General features: G+C 41.7%; 1 protein-coding gene across 2 annotated transcripts in view; it reads right to left on the bottom strand.

Moving 5' to 3' along the window:
* NET1 (neuroepithelial cell transforming 1) overlaps window positions 1–16497 on the bottom strand; it is a 38594-nt gene that overhangs the window by 10492 nt on the left and 11605 nt on the right. Inside the window, exons 2-3 of one of the 2 annotated variants that reach the window (XM_083183343.1) lie at window positions 13827–13893; window positions 9377–9436 (exon numbers count right to left, since the gene is read on the bottom strand). In XM_083183343.1, coding sequence (XP_083039469.1) covers window positions 9377–9436; window positions 13827–13893 — 127 coding nt within the window. The remainder of the gene's footprint in view (window positions 1–9376; window positions 9437–13826; window positions 13894–16497) is intronic. The other variant, XM_083183345.1, reaches the window with a different exon arrangement.

Below are 16497 nucleotides of genomic sequence, written 5' to 3'. Positions count from 1 at the left end.
GTGGACACGTTGTCAGGTATGTACCAACCATAGGTCTGAAGGACATCATTCACAAACCTATCGCATCAGCTTTGCAGCACAGCCAATGGCCGATATATCAGTGAATGGTGTGGTGTGTGCAGGCAGTCAGCCAAACGCCCATATGCTTGCTATAGAGCCTATCGGTGACATCACAACTGAGTGAAGGTCGACACGAGCAAAAGGTAGACATAGACATGGCCGACAAGTTTTATTGGTTTTCTTGATGCCTTTGTCGACATGGACACCATATAAGTGTACTTCAGCTCACTATTCTATGCTCACTCCACGCTCTAGTGGATGGTAAAGAATGAACCAAGTTGGTCTAACCCCCCCCCCCCCCCAAAAAAAACTTGTGTCGACCATTTCTTTGTCAATCTTTTGCTTGTGTCAACCTTCTGTTAAAAGGTATCAACCTACCCACTGTCCATTAGTGGTTGATCTAGTGTCAATCTATCAGGAGTCCGGATACCCTCTGGCTCTGCACAAGACCCTATTATCCAGTCTCTATACTTGCCAAGACTCCTATCTGCTTCCTGTTACTTTGGTGTCATCTGTACGCATCCGTCCAACCTAGCCTGTGCTATCTGCTTCATCGACCCATTTAGTCTCATTGAATTAGAGACTTGGAGGGAATCCCAGGGACTGATCCAGATGGTCTCAGCTACAGAAGACTTCAAGGCGTCTCTTCAGACTACTCCACATTCTGTTGCTCACCCATATTACTACCAACCTACATGAGGAGCTCCATCAGGGATACATACAGATAGTGTGGATGCCAGCAGTCAGAATGAACAGATGCCGACATCCCAATACTGGGAATCCAGACCAGGTTCAGGTAAGTATATTTACTAGCTCCCACCAACCATCCCTTCCCACAGACTAAACCCAATACGCCACCTACAATTAAACCCCCTATTCTCAGTGCCCAGCCCTCCACACATCCCGCAGGATAATCATAACCTTCTCCCCTCCATAACACAGTCCAACACTAGTGCCTAAACCTAACCCTCCACACTGGCTCTACACTAGCACTGCTCACATACTTATGTTTGGGATGCCCACAGTCAGGATTGGGGCCTTGGTCTTCTGCAGTAGACGTAACACCGACATGGGTACTGAGACTGCCGACTTCCTGTCCGCTGGGATTCTGAACACATCTCCTTCATCAAGTCACCAAACTTCATACACTATCCTAATACAGAAGCCAGCCCTAGGGTTCCTTACCCAAGTCATCAAAATCCCAAAGACCTGACAGGTTACTTTTATTTAAAATGTTCTTGAATTTAAAAAAAAAAAAAAAAAAAACTTATTACAAATGCAGTTCTATTGTTTTGCTTGACAGGTCTCCATCTGCATTTGTCTCACTGTTAAGGGCCCTACATACGCAGAGATTTGTGCCAGAGATTCATAATGGAAGATTTCAAATCTGTCACAGAAAGGGACATAAAAAACTGCACTTTATCACAAATACAAAAATAATGTTATATGGTATAAACAGTAATTTCCTAAATAAACTTATAAATAAAATTCCTTAAGAAATAATGCTACCTACAATATATGCATCAGAAACCACCGTACCTCCTCTGAAAGTCATCGTGTTTCTGTCCGCTCGCATTGCAGTTCCCACCCTGAAAAGCCCAATTACACCAAAAGATACATATGTCCAAGTCGCATGCTCCTCAGAACAGGACGGACATACAAAAAAATGCACATATTATAATTTTGGCACATACTATTTAAAAACTCGCCATAGGAATCCATGCCAACCAATCAGTCTAAGTGCCAATTTTTTTGAAACGCTCTCATCTATGGTACAGTTTGTATGTATGTGCCAGCGCTTACAACTAAAACCTATGACCGCAATCCCTACCTAGTCTGCCAGGGGGGAGCGGCTCAATTAGAGGGACAGCAGCACTCATGTACCAGGGACCATCACCCGGCCACAGACCCCTCACACACACGGTGAACGTGGCTGCTATCTCAGCTGGGGGGGATGCGGGGACATAGATGGACAAATAACAGACGGGCAGATGGGGGACAAGGACAATTAGATGGATGGACAATGCACTATATGGGAGTATAGATGGGGAGCGAGGCAGATTAATGGACAAACAGACAAAACCACAAGGGGCATAAGCTGACAGATGGACATGGGGGCAAAGACTGACAGATGGGTGGACGGAACACCTTACAGGGGCATAGATGGAAAAACGAATGGATGACAGGCAAAGGGGACAGACACTATATGCAAGCACAGATTGACAGACTGACGGGGGCAGCTTAGATGGTCGGACGGACGGACAGAGCATGACATGGGGGCATAGACTGACATAAGGGAAGGGGCCAGCAGAGATAGATGTAAGGGTGGGGGGCATAGATGGACACACCATCTCATTGGGCACAGAGATGGTTAGGGGACAGCCTAGAAGGAAGGGTGGGGGTCATCAATTTATAAACAGAGCAACACACGGGGCACAGACTGATGGGCATGGATGTAGTATAGACAAATAGTGCACCATATAGTGGAACAGATCAGGGGGGACAGATCAGGGGTGGGGCTCACATCACAAGTTCTGTAGCCTCCAACAGTCGTCTGTCTACATCTTCTGCTCTGGTGTGCATATGGGTAGTGACAGCAGTAGCGGCTCCTTCTCCACCCACAGATCAGCTTCTGACAGCAGGCCCTTCCCTCCATCCACATAGCAGCTCCAGGCAGAGGATCATCAGCCCACACGGGAGCAGGTCACCCTAGCCTCCCCATAACAGAGCGGGTCCCTCTTCTCTACCCCCCAATGCAGCGGCTCAGACAGGGTGCACCGCCACGGTAGCAGATCCTGGCATCTACCCTTATTCCCGGACAGTGCACGGCATCTCCTTCCTCCATCTATCAGTTTCCGGCCAGCAGCACCTCACTTCCTTCCAGGCTGCGGAGCATGCTGGAGTTGCTGAGCATGGTGGTGCGGTGCAAGTGGCTGTCCTGGCCATAGGTGGGAGAGGCAGGGCGGCTTCGGTGATGGTTAAGAAGGCCACCCCACAAACAAACAAAGATGTGCAGGGCCTTCTGAGCGACCACTAAAGAATTGACAAGCGGTGCTGTTGTGAATCGGGGACCAGCGGGGCCGCGCAACTGCATCGCTGTGTGAGCTACATACAGAGCGATGTTGAACCATTTTCTGAGTGATTTAGTAAAATCGCTCAGAACGTGGCTGAATATCGCTCTGTGTAACATAACAATTGCATAGGAGAGATTTGGTGGGATCTAAATTATGGTAATGTGTCCTAATTTGTTCCCGTCTTGATGAACCAATACTATCGTAGAATAGTCACTTAGGCAGTAGTGGGAAGTGGTTTACGCCCTGTACAGGCATTTGCTATAAAAGGAGCATGGGCTGCATATATGATGGGATCTGATATATGCTAAATTTGATAGGAATCGTTTAATTTACAACAAGAAAAATCATGAAAAACAGATCTTTGTATTGTCCTTGTCCCAACCAAATTACAGATTAAATAGGCAAGACCCTAAATCCATCAAAAAAAGGGCAGGACCTTAGGATGTGTTCTAAAGCTCCCATCGCTCATGATTATACTGCATTCGAGCAAAACATTTATTTTAATATACCAGGCAGATGGGAAGGGCTGAATAAAATATAGAAGTCCCTTTCAATTATTTAGAGAGGGATAGGTGGTGGGGGAACAGTGGGTTAGGATTAGTCACTAGTGGGGAGCGTTAGGCTGCATGGAGGGTGAGGTGGGCAGGTAAGTATACTGAACTGACCCTGTTGGGATTCCTCCATCAGGATGCCAGTGACTGTAGTCTGAATGCCAGCATCCCCACTGTCATCCATATGTTTCCCATTTAGAAGGTTCATCAAAGGCATCTACACTGTTCGTTTCCTCCAAAGAGCCAAAGCTAGTTTCCTATTATTAGATTTGCTCCCCTAGAAGTAGATACTGGGTTCAGGAAATGTATAAAGCCTAAAAAATGAAATGGAAAAGTTGCCTAGGTTCTTGGTTGCCATTCAGAGGTGGACAGGATTGTGTGAAAAAACACTGCACAAACCTGTCAGGAGGTGGACAAAAACATCAATAATAATCCAGGCAGTATAACACAGTTGAGCCAACCAGTCTTGTAATGAATAGAGGAAAAACTGCCATCTACAGGCTATTTGATGCAAAACCACTATTGGCAGAAGTTAAATATGCTCAAAGCTAAAGACAGGATATTTTACGGAAAGGAAACAACTTGCCAGGCTGAAGGACACTGTAAAACATCTGCATATACGAAGAATGATCTTAAAACAGTGACTGGGTAGGCAGCCTGTAATGCAGCCCACACACGCACCGATCCCGGCGTGCATTGTGGGCTTAACTAGCACACATAGCATCGCATCGTATGCCTTGTGCATACGATGTGCATGCGATGCGATGCTGTGCTAGAAAAAGCTAGTACAAAAAGTATGTGCAGCACATACTTTTTGTACTGTACGATGAGGTGCTGCGGGAGCGCGCACCCCATCGTACAGCATCGCACCGCCCGCATCGGTGCGTGTGTGGCCTCCTTTAGTGATGCAAACAAGTCAGCAATCAGTATTGCGTTTGAAATTTGAGTGAAACCCAAAGTTGCCCCTCAGAAGCGAGATGCCCAAAGAAAGTGGTCCTTAACACGTGTGGCATTTCCAAGGTGGAGAGAGGTAAGATGTTTGCAAAGAAGCGAGTCTCCCAGTGTGCTCAGTAACTGTGTAACCTCCCACCTCTTGTAATCAAAAACCCGGGACACACAAGTACAGCAGCTGCACAGAAATGCCCATCTCCACAGCTTTATCACATGTACTTTCCACACCAATAGTTATCTCTCTACCTCATTTATCAAGTGTTCCCCTCAGGATGCGGTCGGCAGGTCGACAGTAATATGGTTGACAGTCAATAGGTCGACTGGCCATAGGACTACACATGAAAAATGTTGACATACCTTAGGTCCACCGATTTTCACGTTAAAAACACCTTTTTTTCACGCTTTACCATCCAAGTGGACATACAGTTAGATTATAATAGTGTGCTGAGCGTAGGGAGGCACCGTGACTGAAGCATGCACAGAGACACTATACACTTATTTGGTGCCCATGTTGACCTGTGTCGACAGACACTCAAAAAAAAAAAAAAAAAAAAAAACTCATGTCGACCTATTGCTTGTCTCGACCTTTTGACAATATCTATCCAAGGTATCCAAGGTACCTTTTTTACATGTGTCGACCCATAGCGGTTGACCTTTTGATTGTCGTCCCTCTGACCCATACCGGTTCCCCTCTGGTTCTCAAAAACTCAGGGCCTTTTTAAGCATGGAAAGCAGCAGAAAGCCTCCATACAGACTGATAGAAAAAATGCCCTGTGCAAATTTGTGAATGCATCGCAGACCCATACAGAAATCCTAAAACTTTGCGGTCTGAGCAAATGTGAGTAGGTCCGAGACTACTACGAATTTGCAACTGAGCCAGGCTGGATGCAGTCAGCACTGACATCAGAGACTCTCCCTAAAACGCCTGGGCATGCCTGCATTTTTACAGCCACTCCCAGAAAACGGCTCCGTAAAAACAAAACAGCATTTAAGGGCCATACTACTTGCTGGATGTGCCAGGAACCTTATGCAGCACCCTGCTCTCATGTTGTGATGCAACTGCTCCAAGAACTCCCCTATTGGTGGGCACAAACATTGTTAATGCCATTGGGCACGCACACTAGACTGTTTTCTTTTAGAAAATATCGCCCAGAAGGGTGATCTTTTTTTAAAAGCTTGTCTAGTTTGTATGGGGCTTTAGAAATCATCTTAAACATTGTAATTTTAATAGGTAATTCTAGGCAAACATATGCTCCACGAAAAATAGTTTTTAAAAGGACATGTGCCTTGGATTTAGCAATGGGAGACTTCCCTTAGGTTTATCGCAAACTTGTGTTGGATATGGTTGCTAGAAAACAAGGGTAGCACCTGAACTAAGTAAACATGCAGCTGAGTCACTTTTAAAGAAGCAATGTAGTAATATCATCTCTTTTTGCTCCGGTTTGACAGATACATAAATCCACACACAGCAGGCAGCCTCCTTTTAGTACATGTATGTTGTATTGTCAAATCTCCACAAAATAGAAACTGAACAAGGTGGTCCCTAATAAGCCCTCCAAAGTACAAAATATATATATATATATATATATATATATATATATATATATATATATATATATATATATATATATATATATATATATATATATATATATATATATAACTTTCCAAAATAAAAAAAAAAAAAAAATGAGATTCCTTATATCCTCTTGCTGATCATTAGCCATTTATGCATGGCTTCACTCTGAACATACAGAGCTGACTATCACGCAACATGTTCATCATGCTGATGCCAAATCCATCAAAGAGCCTATTTTCCCAGTGCAATAACCATGAACAATGTGATCCTGGACAGAGATAGTACTATGAAAATAGAGAGGGGGACCTTTTCATACCCCCACTATCCACGTCGGCGTGGAGTTGACTTTATATAGTGTGGCGAACGCAGCGAGCCCCGCGAGGGGACGAGGAATACGAGCCCGAAGCATGGCGAGCGCACGCGAAATACAGGTTAAGTAATCCGCGTCCGGTCGCCACGCTTCGGTCTCGTATTCCGTGTCCCCGCTGCACTCGCCACGCTTCGGGCTCGGTGGCTCGCCGCACTATATAAAATCAACTCCATGCCGACGTGGATAGTGGGGGTATGAAAAGGTCGGAGGACGCGTACCGGTGCGCTCACCACGCTTCGGGTTGGCGTTGATGGTGGGGTGAAGTTAATAATGAGGGGGCATACACCTAATGGGGGGGCCTGGGGGGCATTTAACATTGCCCCTACTGTGAAATGGGGTGTCAGGGAACATTTGGAACCATTTAACATTGATTTCTATGGAAAAATCGCGTTGATCGGAAAAATCGGGCGCCGTGATAATACACAAGTACCCTTTTTTGGTACATGTCTTTTGGAGTGGTATCACAAAGAATTGTGGGGAAGGGGGATGGGAACTGCAGTTATTGCCAGCACTTTGCTAAATAAAAGTTACCACCAACCTAAAACTGGTATACAAATCCAAATAACACACACATGTAACAGAACAATAATACTAAGGTGATACAATAATTATTAGTCAATTGCTATATTACAGATGTGCCCTCATACATCATGCAGCCCTCATGTCTGTCATCAATGGAGCTGGTTAGTGTGATTAAAAATTCAGTAAGGGACTATTTGTAGCCCTTGAGTGTGGTACAAAATGTTGACATCAGAATGTGGACACAGGCATTAGGTCAGCTGGCATGTCAACATAGCCGACCCCAACATCGATTGTTGAGATAACGGGAACAATGTTTCTGCACCTAATCTCCCATCACTTTAGACAGGGCAATATTTAATTGATTATGCCAGTAGACATGAGTAACTGGGCACCCACTGCTCTTTTGCACCAATAGACTGGGTTTAGAGGCTTAAAGCGATTAAACAGTACAGATTTCTGCATAATAGCTCTGGGCAACCCCTTTGACTACATACAGTCATCTTCCATATTTGCTTACATATGCTCAAACCTTATCAAAAATCTTGTCCAAAGACTTTCTCCTAGTTGAAATTGCCATTAGCCGGACCAACTCTTCTGGACTGTGTATAGTTGTGCTTTTAACATCCAAGTCACACCAATATACCTCCCAAATATATACTTATACAAAGGACTGGTTTAAGAGGTTCCTATAAAGTGTCTAAGGTCTACTGCCCTTTACTGATTTTATACATTATAATTAATGGTTATATCTTTATTTTTTATGACTGTTGCTTATTAATAAAAATTAATGGTGCTTGACTGAACAATTTTCAAGTGTCATATGTGCGCTCTCTTAACAACAGTGTTAACTATATATATTTTGCATAGCAAAGAATAAGAATTGCAGCAGTTTTTAGGAAAAGTGTGTGTGGCTATTGTAAAGAAAAAAAAGTATTGGGTATGGGTCATAAGGTCGACAACTTAGGACGATAAATGAAGTAGGTCGACACAAGCATTTGGTCAACATGGTTTTATCATGTTTTTTGTCTATGCTGAATGAAGTTGACATGACAGCCATATAAGTGTAATGCTGCGTTCACTGCATGCTTTGGGTACAATGCCTCGCTACGCTTGGCACACTTCTATTCTCTCTCTATGCCCGCTTGCACTTTTTTTTGGGAAAAAGACTCATGTTGACCTTTTTCATGTCGACCTAATGCTTGTGTCAACCTAGAGACTGTCTACCTATAGTGGTACACCTAATGGACTTTCAACCAAATGCTTGTAGACCTAGTGGCCACATCCCAAAAGTAGTACAAGTCAGCCATAATCAAGCAGCCATTTGCCACTGCCATTTCTGTGCAATTACGGGTAGTGTAGCTGAACACACACACACACACACACACACACCTCTGTACTGTAATTTAATTTAATTTAAAACTTTACTAAGTATTTTATAGTTTTTTTAAATATGTTCTCATACACATGAGCTCCTTATGAATAAGACACAACAGTAAGTTTTGTAAAAACTTTGCTAAAAATAAAATTATGCCACAAAATTAAAATTCCTAGCATACATTGATCACTAGGATTGTTGTACTTTTACATCTTAGTGTGACTAAGCTGCCGATAAAAAGGAGATACGGCTATTCCTTCCCCACATTCCATTATGCCAAGTCTGCAAATTCCCTTGTGAGAAAAGCTGCAGGTCTTGCATCTCTCATCTCTCACACACTTTGAGCGGCTGTATATGCAGCCAATATGTAACTAAGACGCATAGTAGCATCAAAGCACCACAGTAGTCTGAAGGTGCTCTGTCACTATGACAAAGATGCTAAGTATAGGAGGACATCTTTTTATAACCAGGTACACACACTAGAGCGATGTGTACTTGGCCAATGTTAAAGGAGACTAACCTGCTTTGGCAAGGGCATGCACACATGCGGATGCAGGAGGAATGACCAAGCAATGAGGGACACCATGGGCTAGCAATGTCTTCTGATTGACGCTGCTGCAGGGCTGACTAGAAGCAATGCTAACAATGGTGGGAGCATATAAATAGGTGCACACACTAGATCATAAAATCAATATATTGTTGTGGTTCACATTGGAAAGATATACATGGGTGATATATACAGTCTAGTGTGTACCCCCACATAGGTCTGCTTTAATTATAATATACGATTGAAATTGCAAAGAATGCACATAAAATATGTCTAGGACAATTTCACTTTGGATTAATTGTGTAGCCTATTTCAATAGGTTGTTTAGTACATCGCTCCGCTCTTACCTTGAGATCAAAGCTGCAAAGGCTCAAAGAGTCGTCCTCTTTTTCCTTGCGCTTCCTTTTCTATAAAATACAAAAAACAAGAACCCAACACAGTACATATGACATGTCAATTATATAAATCTGTCCCTAAAAATTGACAAATTTTAATCTGTAAAAACACCACTTTAAGGTTTTGTAAATTATGAATAAAAAAAAAAAAAAAAAAAAAAAAATTATTTCTTCTTAGATTTTATCAACAGGGCACAAACACAGAGAGGTATTAATCAAGTAATCTGTGCTTAAGCATGGATATGCTTAAACTGAGAATAAATACACACACACACGCACCTATGCCACAGGGGGCCAGGTGTGGACTCTACAATGGATGACCAAGCTCCGGGTATTACATAGTAACATAGTAATTGAGGCTGAAAAAAGTCATTAGTCCATCGAGTTCAACCCATCTAACTTGTAACTACTGACTTGAGTAAGTCATATCTATAGGATTCCCTTAGTGGCTAAAAATGCATCCAGTTTTGATTTAAATTCAATAACAGTAGTTGCTCTAATGGGGATGCGGTTAGAATCCCGGCCATCAAAATCCAGACACACTTTCTCCCTCCCTCTAAATTAGTGTGCCGAGCGTAGCAAAGCACCGGGCCCGCGGTGTGGCGAGCGATCCACACCCCCCCTTTGTCGTACCAATCCCCTCTAATGAGTTCCAGAATTTTACTGCTCTAATGGTGAAGAATCCTCTTAATTCAGTACGGAATTTATTTTCCTCGAGCCTCAGTACATGTCTGAGTGTCCTAAGTATAGGCCTGTTCGTGAACAAATCATCTCCCAGTACCATATGATTCCCAAACCTGCATTTGAACATACTAATCCTATCACCTCTCCACCTCCGTTTCTCCAGTGAAAACATATTCAGCCTGGTTAACCTATCTTTCTATTCTAGTGATTTGAGACCTTTTACTAGCTTAGTCAGCTTTCTTTGTACCTGTTTAAATTATTTTATGTCCTTTTTAAAGGTGCGGTGCCCAGAACTGAACACAATATTCCAAGTGTGGTCTCACCAATGCTTTCTAAAGAGGCACTATCACATTGGCATCCCTTAAATCCATACCCCTTTTAATGCATGCCAGTGTCTGTTTTGCTTTTGTTGCTGCACTTGAGCAGTGTGCACTATTACCCAATTTTTCATCTATGATGACCCCCAAGTCCTTCTCTACAGCTGAATTCCCTATAATAACTACATTAAGTCTAAGTAGCTTGTTCATTTTTGTTCCCATAATGAATAACTTTACATGAACGTTAAACTGCATTTTCCACCTTTCCAGTTTATTTAGGTCACTTTGTAGTGTTTCCACATGCTTGCCTGAGTTAATTTCCTTACTCAATTTTGTGTAGTCTGCAAATATTGCAATTTTACTCACTAAGGGGCAGATTTATTAAGCTTGGTGAAGTGATAAAAAGTGTCTGTTTTTTTTTTTTTTATCATCGGCCAATCAGCTCCTAACTGTGAGGTTACAGGCTTGGTTTGAGCTGATTGGATGGTGAAAAACAGACACTTAATGACTTCACCAAGCTTAATAAATCTACCCCTATGTCACTTCAAATATCATTAATGAATACATTAAACAAGGTGGGTCCTAATATTGAACCTTGCAGGACTCCTTTGGACCTTATTCCAGCTGGATTGTATGCCATTTACCACCACTCTCTGGCCCCGGTTGTGCAACCAGTTTTTACTCCAATTACAAATTTTGTTTCCTAACCCTAAATTACCTATTTTCATTAATAACCTTTTATGAGGCACGGTGTCAAAAGCTTTAGTGAAATCAAGCAGTAGTACGTTAACAGATTTCCTTAAGTTCAGCCGCCTACTGACTTCCTCATAGAAGCTAATTCAATTAGTCTGACAATCTATTTTTGACAAACCCATGCTGAACCTTAGTGATCACTTTCTCCTGTTCTTAAAAATATGGGTAATATCTCTTATTATTCCTTCTAACATTTTCCCCACAATGGATGGAAGGCTGACGGTCTATAATTTTCAGGGTTAGTTTCTCAGAGTATATTGATTCCTCGAATATCACATATAATGGTAGTACTATGGACAGAACTCAATTATTTTCGTATCCTTGGGTGTATTTCGTCTGGGCTAGATTTGTTACTATTTAGGTTCTGTAATCTTCTTTTGACTATATACGCATTCAAACACAGTTTGGGAGACATCAAAAGCCAAGGATTTAATCTGCAGGAGATCTTCTAAAGATTCTTCCCTTGTTAATACTGAAGCAAAAAAATTAATTGAATAATTCCGCTTTCTGTTTTCCTTCTATTACCAGGGTACCCTGCTTATTAGTGGGCCAATATTTTCCTTCCTTAACCGATTCCAGTTTATATAACTGTAGAATTTTGCTATTAGAGGCTATTTTACGTTCAGTCTCTAATTTAGCCATCTTGATTGGATTTTTACATTTCTTATTACATTCTTTATATGCAAATGATTTGGGTGCATTTTGTTTAAACGCTTTGAATGCCCTCCTTTTTATAGCTATTTCAAATTTGACTTTGCTGTTAAGCCAAATAGGTTTGTTACCTTTTTACATTTGTTCTTTTATTTACCCTAGGAATACATTTATCAGTGCCCTCCAGCAGTATTTCTTTAAAAGTTTGCTACCTTTTAGTAGTAACCATCTAAATCATTCCTTCCAGTTTATATACATTAAGGACTCCTCAAACTTAGCAAAGTTGCTTTTCATGGGCCAGAATATCCACAATTTACCTTGACTTGTGGGGAGGGGCATTGCACTGATTGAGAAAGACACCTCAAGCGCATGTACTTGAATGGTAGCAGTAAACCAGCACTTGCGGCGTGCATTGGTTGTCATTACTGTCCCCAGTGACAATGTCCTGCTGCACCAGTGGTACAGCAGCTACATGACCAGTCTTCGCCACAAAAACAGCCACCATCTGCTTGGCCATGCTGCACTCACATTAGATCTTCTGTGGCTGTGCACTTCCAACTGGGGTCTACTGGACTCACTGGTCTCAGGGATGAAACTGCACATCCACCAAAACTGGGCACCAAGTTCACCGAGCATCCAATTACTCTCCTGTCAGCTGGTGGAACACCCAGGTAACCTTGCTCAGGCCAAGCTTTTCAGGAATATGAATCGGATAGATCCCAATAAGATGCCCATCTCCTTCTCGAACTGGTATCTACCACAACTGTGGGCCTCATGACAGCAACGTTCTCCCAGACGATGGCAGACACAGGTTGGCCGCAGCACTTTTTGACTTCCACGTACTGCCTCATACACCTATTTTGTGTATACACTGATTTCTTGGGTGTGTAGCGCTTCGTATAAACAGTTCTATGCCTTGATTTAACTTTAGGTTAGAGATTACAGTTCACAACCAGACAGATTGTGTAGTAGACACAATCTGTTTGTCTGGTTGTGAACTGTAATCTCTAACCCAAAGTTAAATCAAGGCATAGAACTGCCTATGCCCTACACATCAGGAAACTTATTGAACACTTCTCGTACAGACACACAGCTACAGATGCGTGCTTATACACCTAGCTTTAATGTTCCACACAGCACAAGATGTATGGAGTGAGTTAGCAGCCAGTTTCCATGCAACTCTGCTAAAGATGAGAACCTGTTTTTGCCAAAAATGCGTCTTCATCACAAAAACAATATAACTGGAATGCACAAGGAAAATCTGCGGATTATTTTCATATATTGCATATGACGCAGTCTGTATACGGAGCAGAAATTGTATTTGGAAAAAAGCTACCGCTGCTACATTGTAGCACACTGTGGGGGTAATTCAGATCTGCTAGCTAGACTGTGTATAGACGCTCACAGAAAACACCATGCCCAGTCCCTACAATGCCATGTTGGGATACAAATATTAATCAAAGTGGACTTGTTTTACAAAGTATATAATAGAGTAGATTATGGTTTAAATTGTATCCATATATATTTTTATAATTCACAACTACATTTAATATTTGAAACGTAAGTAGTTTGGTGGATAAATATGCAATGAGTAATCTAGGTTTTGTTTATAAAACTGGTTCTCTCCATCCCATACCCACTAATGGAGACTTCTGCATCTTCCTGTAGCATGCACATCTACTTGCATGCACCCTTGGGTTAATGAGTAAACCCAAGGGTGCATGTAAGATGCACCGATCTGATTGAGATCCTCTCAAAAGGAAACCAATTTGTCACAATTCACAAGCAATGGTAATTTAGCACTATAGTTTTAGCAATGGTAGAACGCCATTTCCATTAGAGTACATGGAGAAAGAAAATTCTAAGGTCAGATTTATATAAATTCTGTGCGTGAAATCCCAACTTGTTCAATCATTCTATGTAATCATGTTGACTAAAGAATGTAGCTTTATTATAACATTGCATAACAACTGTATGCACACAGTCACAGTACTAACCAGAGTGAAATCCCATTGTGTTCCAGGGGTCAGAAAGGTGAAAGAGCTTCCTCTTCTAAGTGAGTATCTGAAAGGAAGAAGATCACAACTAAATAGCGATTCCGGAAAACATTAACAATGTAGCCAAATAACTAGTATCATTTATATGTCAAAATGCCATACTTAATAAATGGATTATATATACACTGTATGCCAAATAATCAAAATGTTGATACATGACAGGTACTTATTTTCCACTTAACATTTAAAAAGATTATCCAAAAATATCAATTGCACCTCATAAGTGTTAATAATGACAAAAATTTAAGAGGTGTAGTGTTTGTGCAGTCTGTTGTGGTCTAGCACAGTATGGTCTGTATGTCAGCACTGAAATGCAAACCAGACCTGTGCTAGAAACACCACAGCAGACAGTGACACCACAGGCAGGGAAGAGGAACTGCATTGGTTTTAAAAGATGATGGGTGATAGAATGAACACTCAGGTAGAGTTAAACTCTTGCTATATCCCGGATTATTAAAATTGGGACTCAGTGAAAAAGGGTCCCCACAAACAAACAACAATAATATCGAAAAATAACATACAGAAAAATATATAGTCAATACCAGAGATCACATATCCGTATTCATATTTAAAAGGGGGTTTTAATGTTCCTATTCTATGGAAAAACTGCAAAATAGCAGAATAGAATAGAGTTCTATCGAAGATGAGATGTTGCCTATAGCAACCAAACAGAATCAATTAACTTCTAGATGGTGCTAAATAAAGGAGTAGAATTTGATAGGTTGCTACAGGCAACCTCCCCTCTTCAGTAGAACTCCCATCTCAATAAGTGTACCCCTGAGTGTGTTATAGATAATAGGCCAAAAGAAAACATAACTAATATACATTTTGGCAGAACAAAAAGGTAACATGGAACCAAATATACAATAGCATAGGAAAGGAAAATGTAAATATGGTGTAATATTTAGCTTCCTTATACAATACTGGTTAAAGATTTTAAAACTGGGAAAAAGAAGACTCAACAGTGGGTCTGTTTAACAAGAGATGGAGGGCAGAGCTATACAATGAAGGAATGCATATGAAGCCCATATCCTCAAGTGGCACTCAGTGTGGGAGCATTTATAAAAGTAATTGGCCTGCTTGGAGTTCCACAGATGGGAACTAGAGTGCCAAGGACAGCTGAGTTGAGTGCCGAGTGGACAGCAGGGTATATAGCTAGACCAGTAAATGAGGCATGAACGAATGAGAAGTGTAAAAGGATGAAAAAAAAAAAAAGACAGGGTCCTGAAAACTTTACTGTGTGTGAATCTGGCTGTTGTAACCAGGGAGCGAACAAATGAAAGGAGATTGTGTTTAGAAAGCAGGAGAGATTAATTCAAAAAGTTGCAGATAGAGAATAAATCAAATGAGTGATTTATTATTGAACTCCCCCAGGAAAATGTGAAAAAAAAAATAAAGGCTTGACACACTGCAATACTGCCTACCCTTACAACAATTATAAGCATCATGGAACAAACCCAGGTTGTGCTTCTAATGGTGTCATGGTAAGCATTACTGCCTCACAGCACTGAGGTCATGGGTTCGATTCCAACCATGGCCCTAACTGGGGAGTTTGTATATTCTCCCCGTACTTGCGTGGGTTTCCTCCCACAATCAAAAAATATACTGGTAGGTTAATTGGCTTCCAACTATTAACCCTAGAATGTCTGTGTGCGTGTACATGTGGTAGGGAAAAGAGATTGTAAGCTCCACTGGGGCAGTGACTGAATATTCAAATACAGGTTGAGTATCCCGTATCCAAAATGCTCGGGACCAGGAGAATTTTGGATAACGGATTATTCCATATTTCGGAATATTTTAATATTTCAATTATGTATTTTGAAGTATCTTGCATGTATGCTGTATAAACACATAAAATACACACAAATATATTTTATTTGTTCAAAAAACAAGGTTTCAAAACATGAAACAAAATTTGTGTACTATCTCAGATATTGAATTTGAATGCCAAGCAATCATTTTCTTGCACATATATAGTGCCAGTTACATATCATAGAATAGAATCAACTTTATTGGCCATGTATCATGTATGCTTGCGCACACTAGGAATTTTTTGTGGATTTTACAGTGCAGGATCAACCAGGGAGGGGGGGGGGGGCAGACATTACATACATTAAATTGAGACATTATATGCAGGAAACACATGCCCGCCGAGCTGCACAGCGCCTAGGCAGCCATCAGCTGCGCCACTGGTCGTTGCAGCAGCCGGTAGGTAACATAATAAGCAGGGACGGTACAATATCACACAGGGAACATATACCCGCCGAGCTGCACAGCGCCTAGGCAGCCATCAGCGGCGCCACTGGTCGTTGCAGCAGCCGGTAGGTAACAATATAAGCAGGGACAGTACAATATCACACAGGGAACATATACCCACCATGATATTGTACTGTCCCTGCTTATATTGTTACCTACCGGCTGCTGCAACGACCAGTGGCGCCGCTGATGGCTGCCTAGGCGCTGTGCAGCTCGGCGGGTATATGTCACCAGTAGTGCTGTTACAAATGTCCCCAGTGAGTTTTTAGCAAAAAAAATTTTTTTTTTTTCACTTTCTGGAATGTATGGTTTTCGGAATAATTTGGATAACGGATACGGGATACTCAACCTGTAT

The sequence above is a fragment of the Crinia signifera genome, chromosome 4, assembly GCF_055691185.1.
Source record: "Crinia signifera chromosome 4, ASM5569118v1, whole genome shotgun sequence".
NCBI classification, from domain to species: Eukaryota; Metazoa; Chordata; class Amphibia; order Anura; family Myobatrachidae; genus Crinia; species Crinia signifera.
The sequence above is the reverse complement of the archived record's forward strand: the minus strand, read 5'-3'. Positions and strand labels throughout refer to the sequence as shown.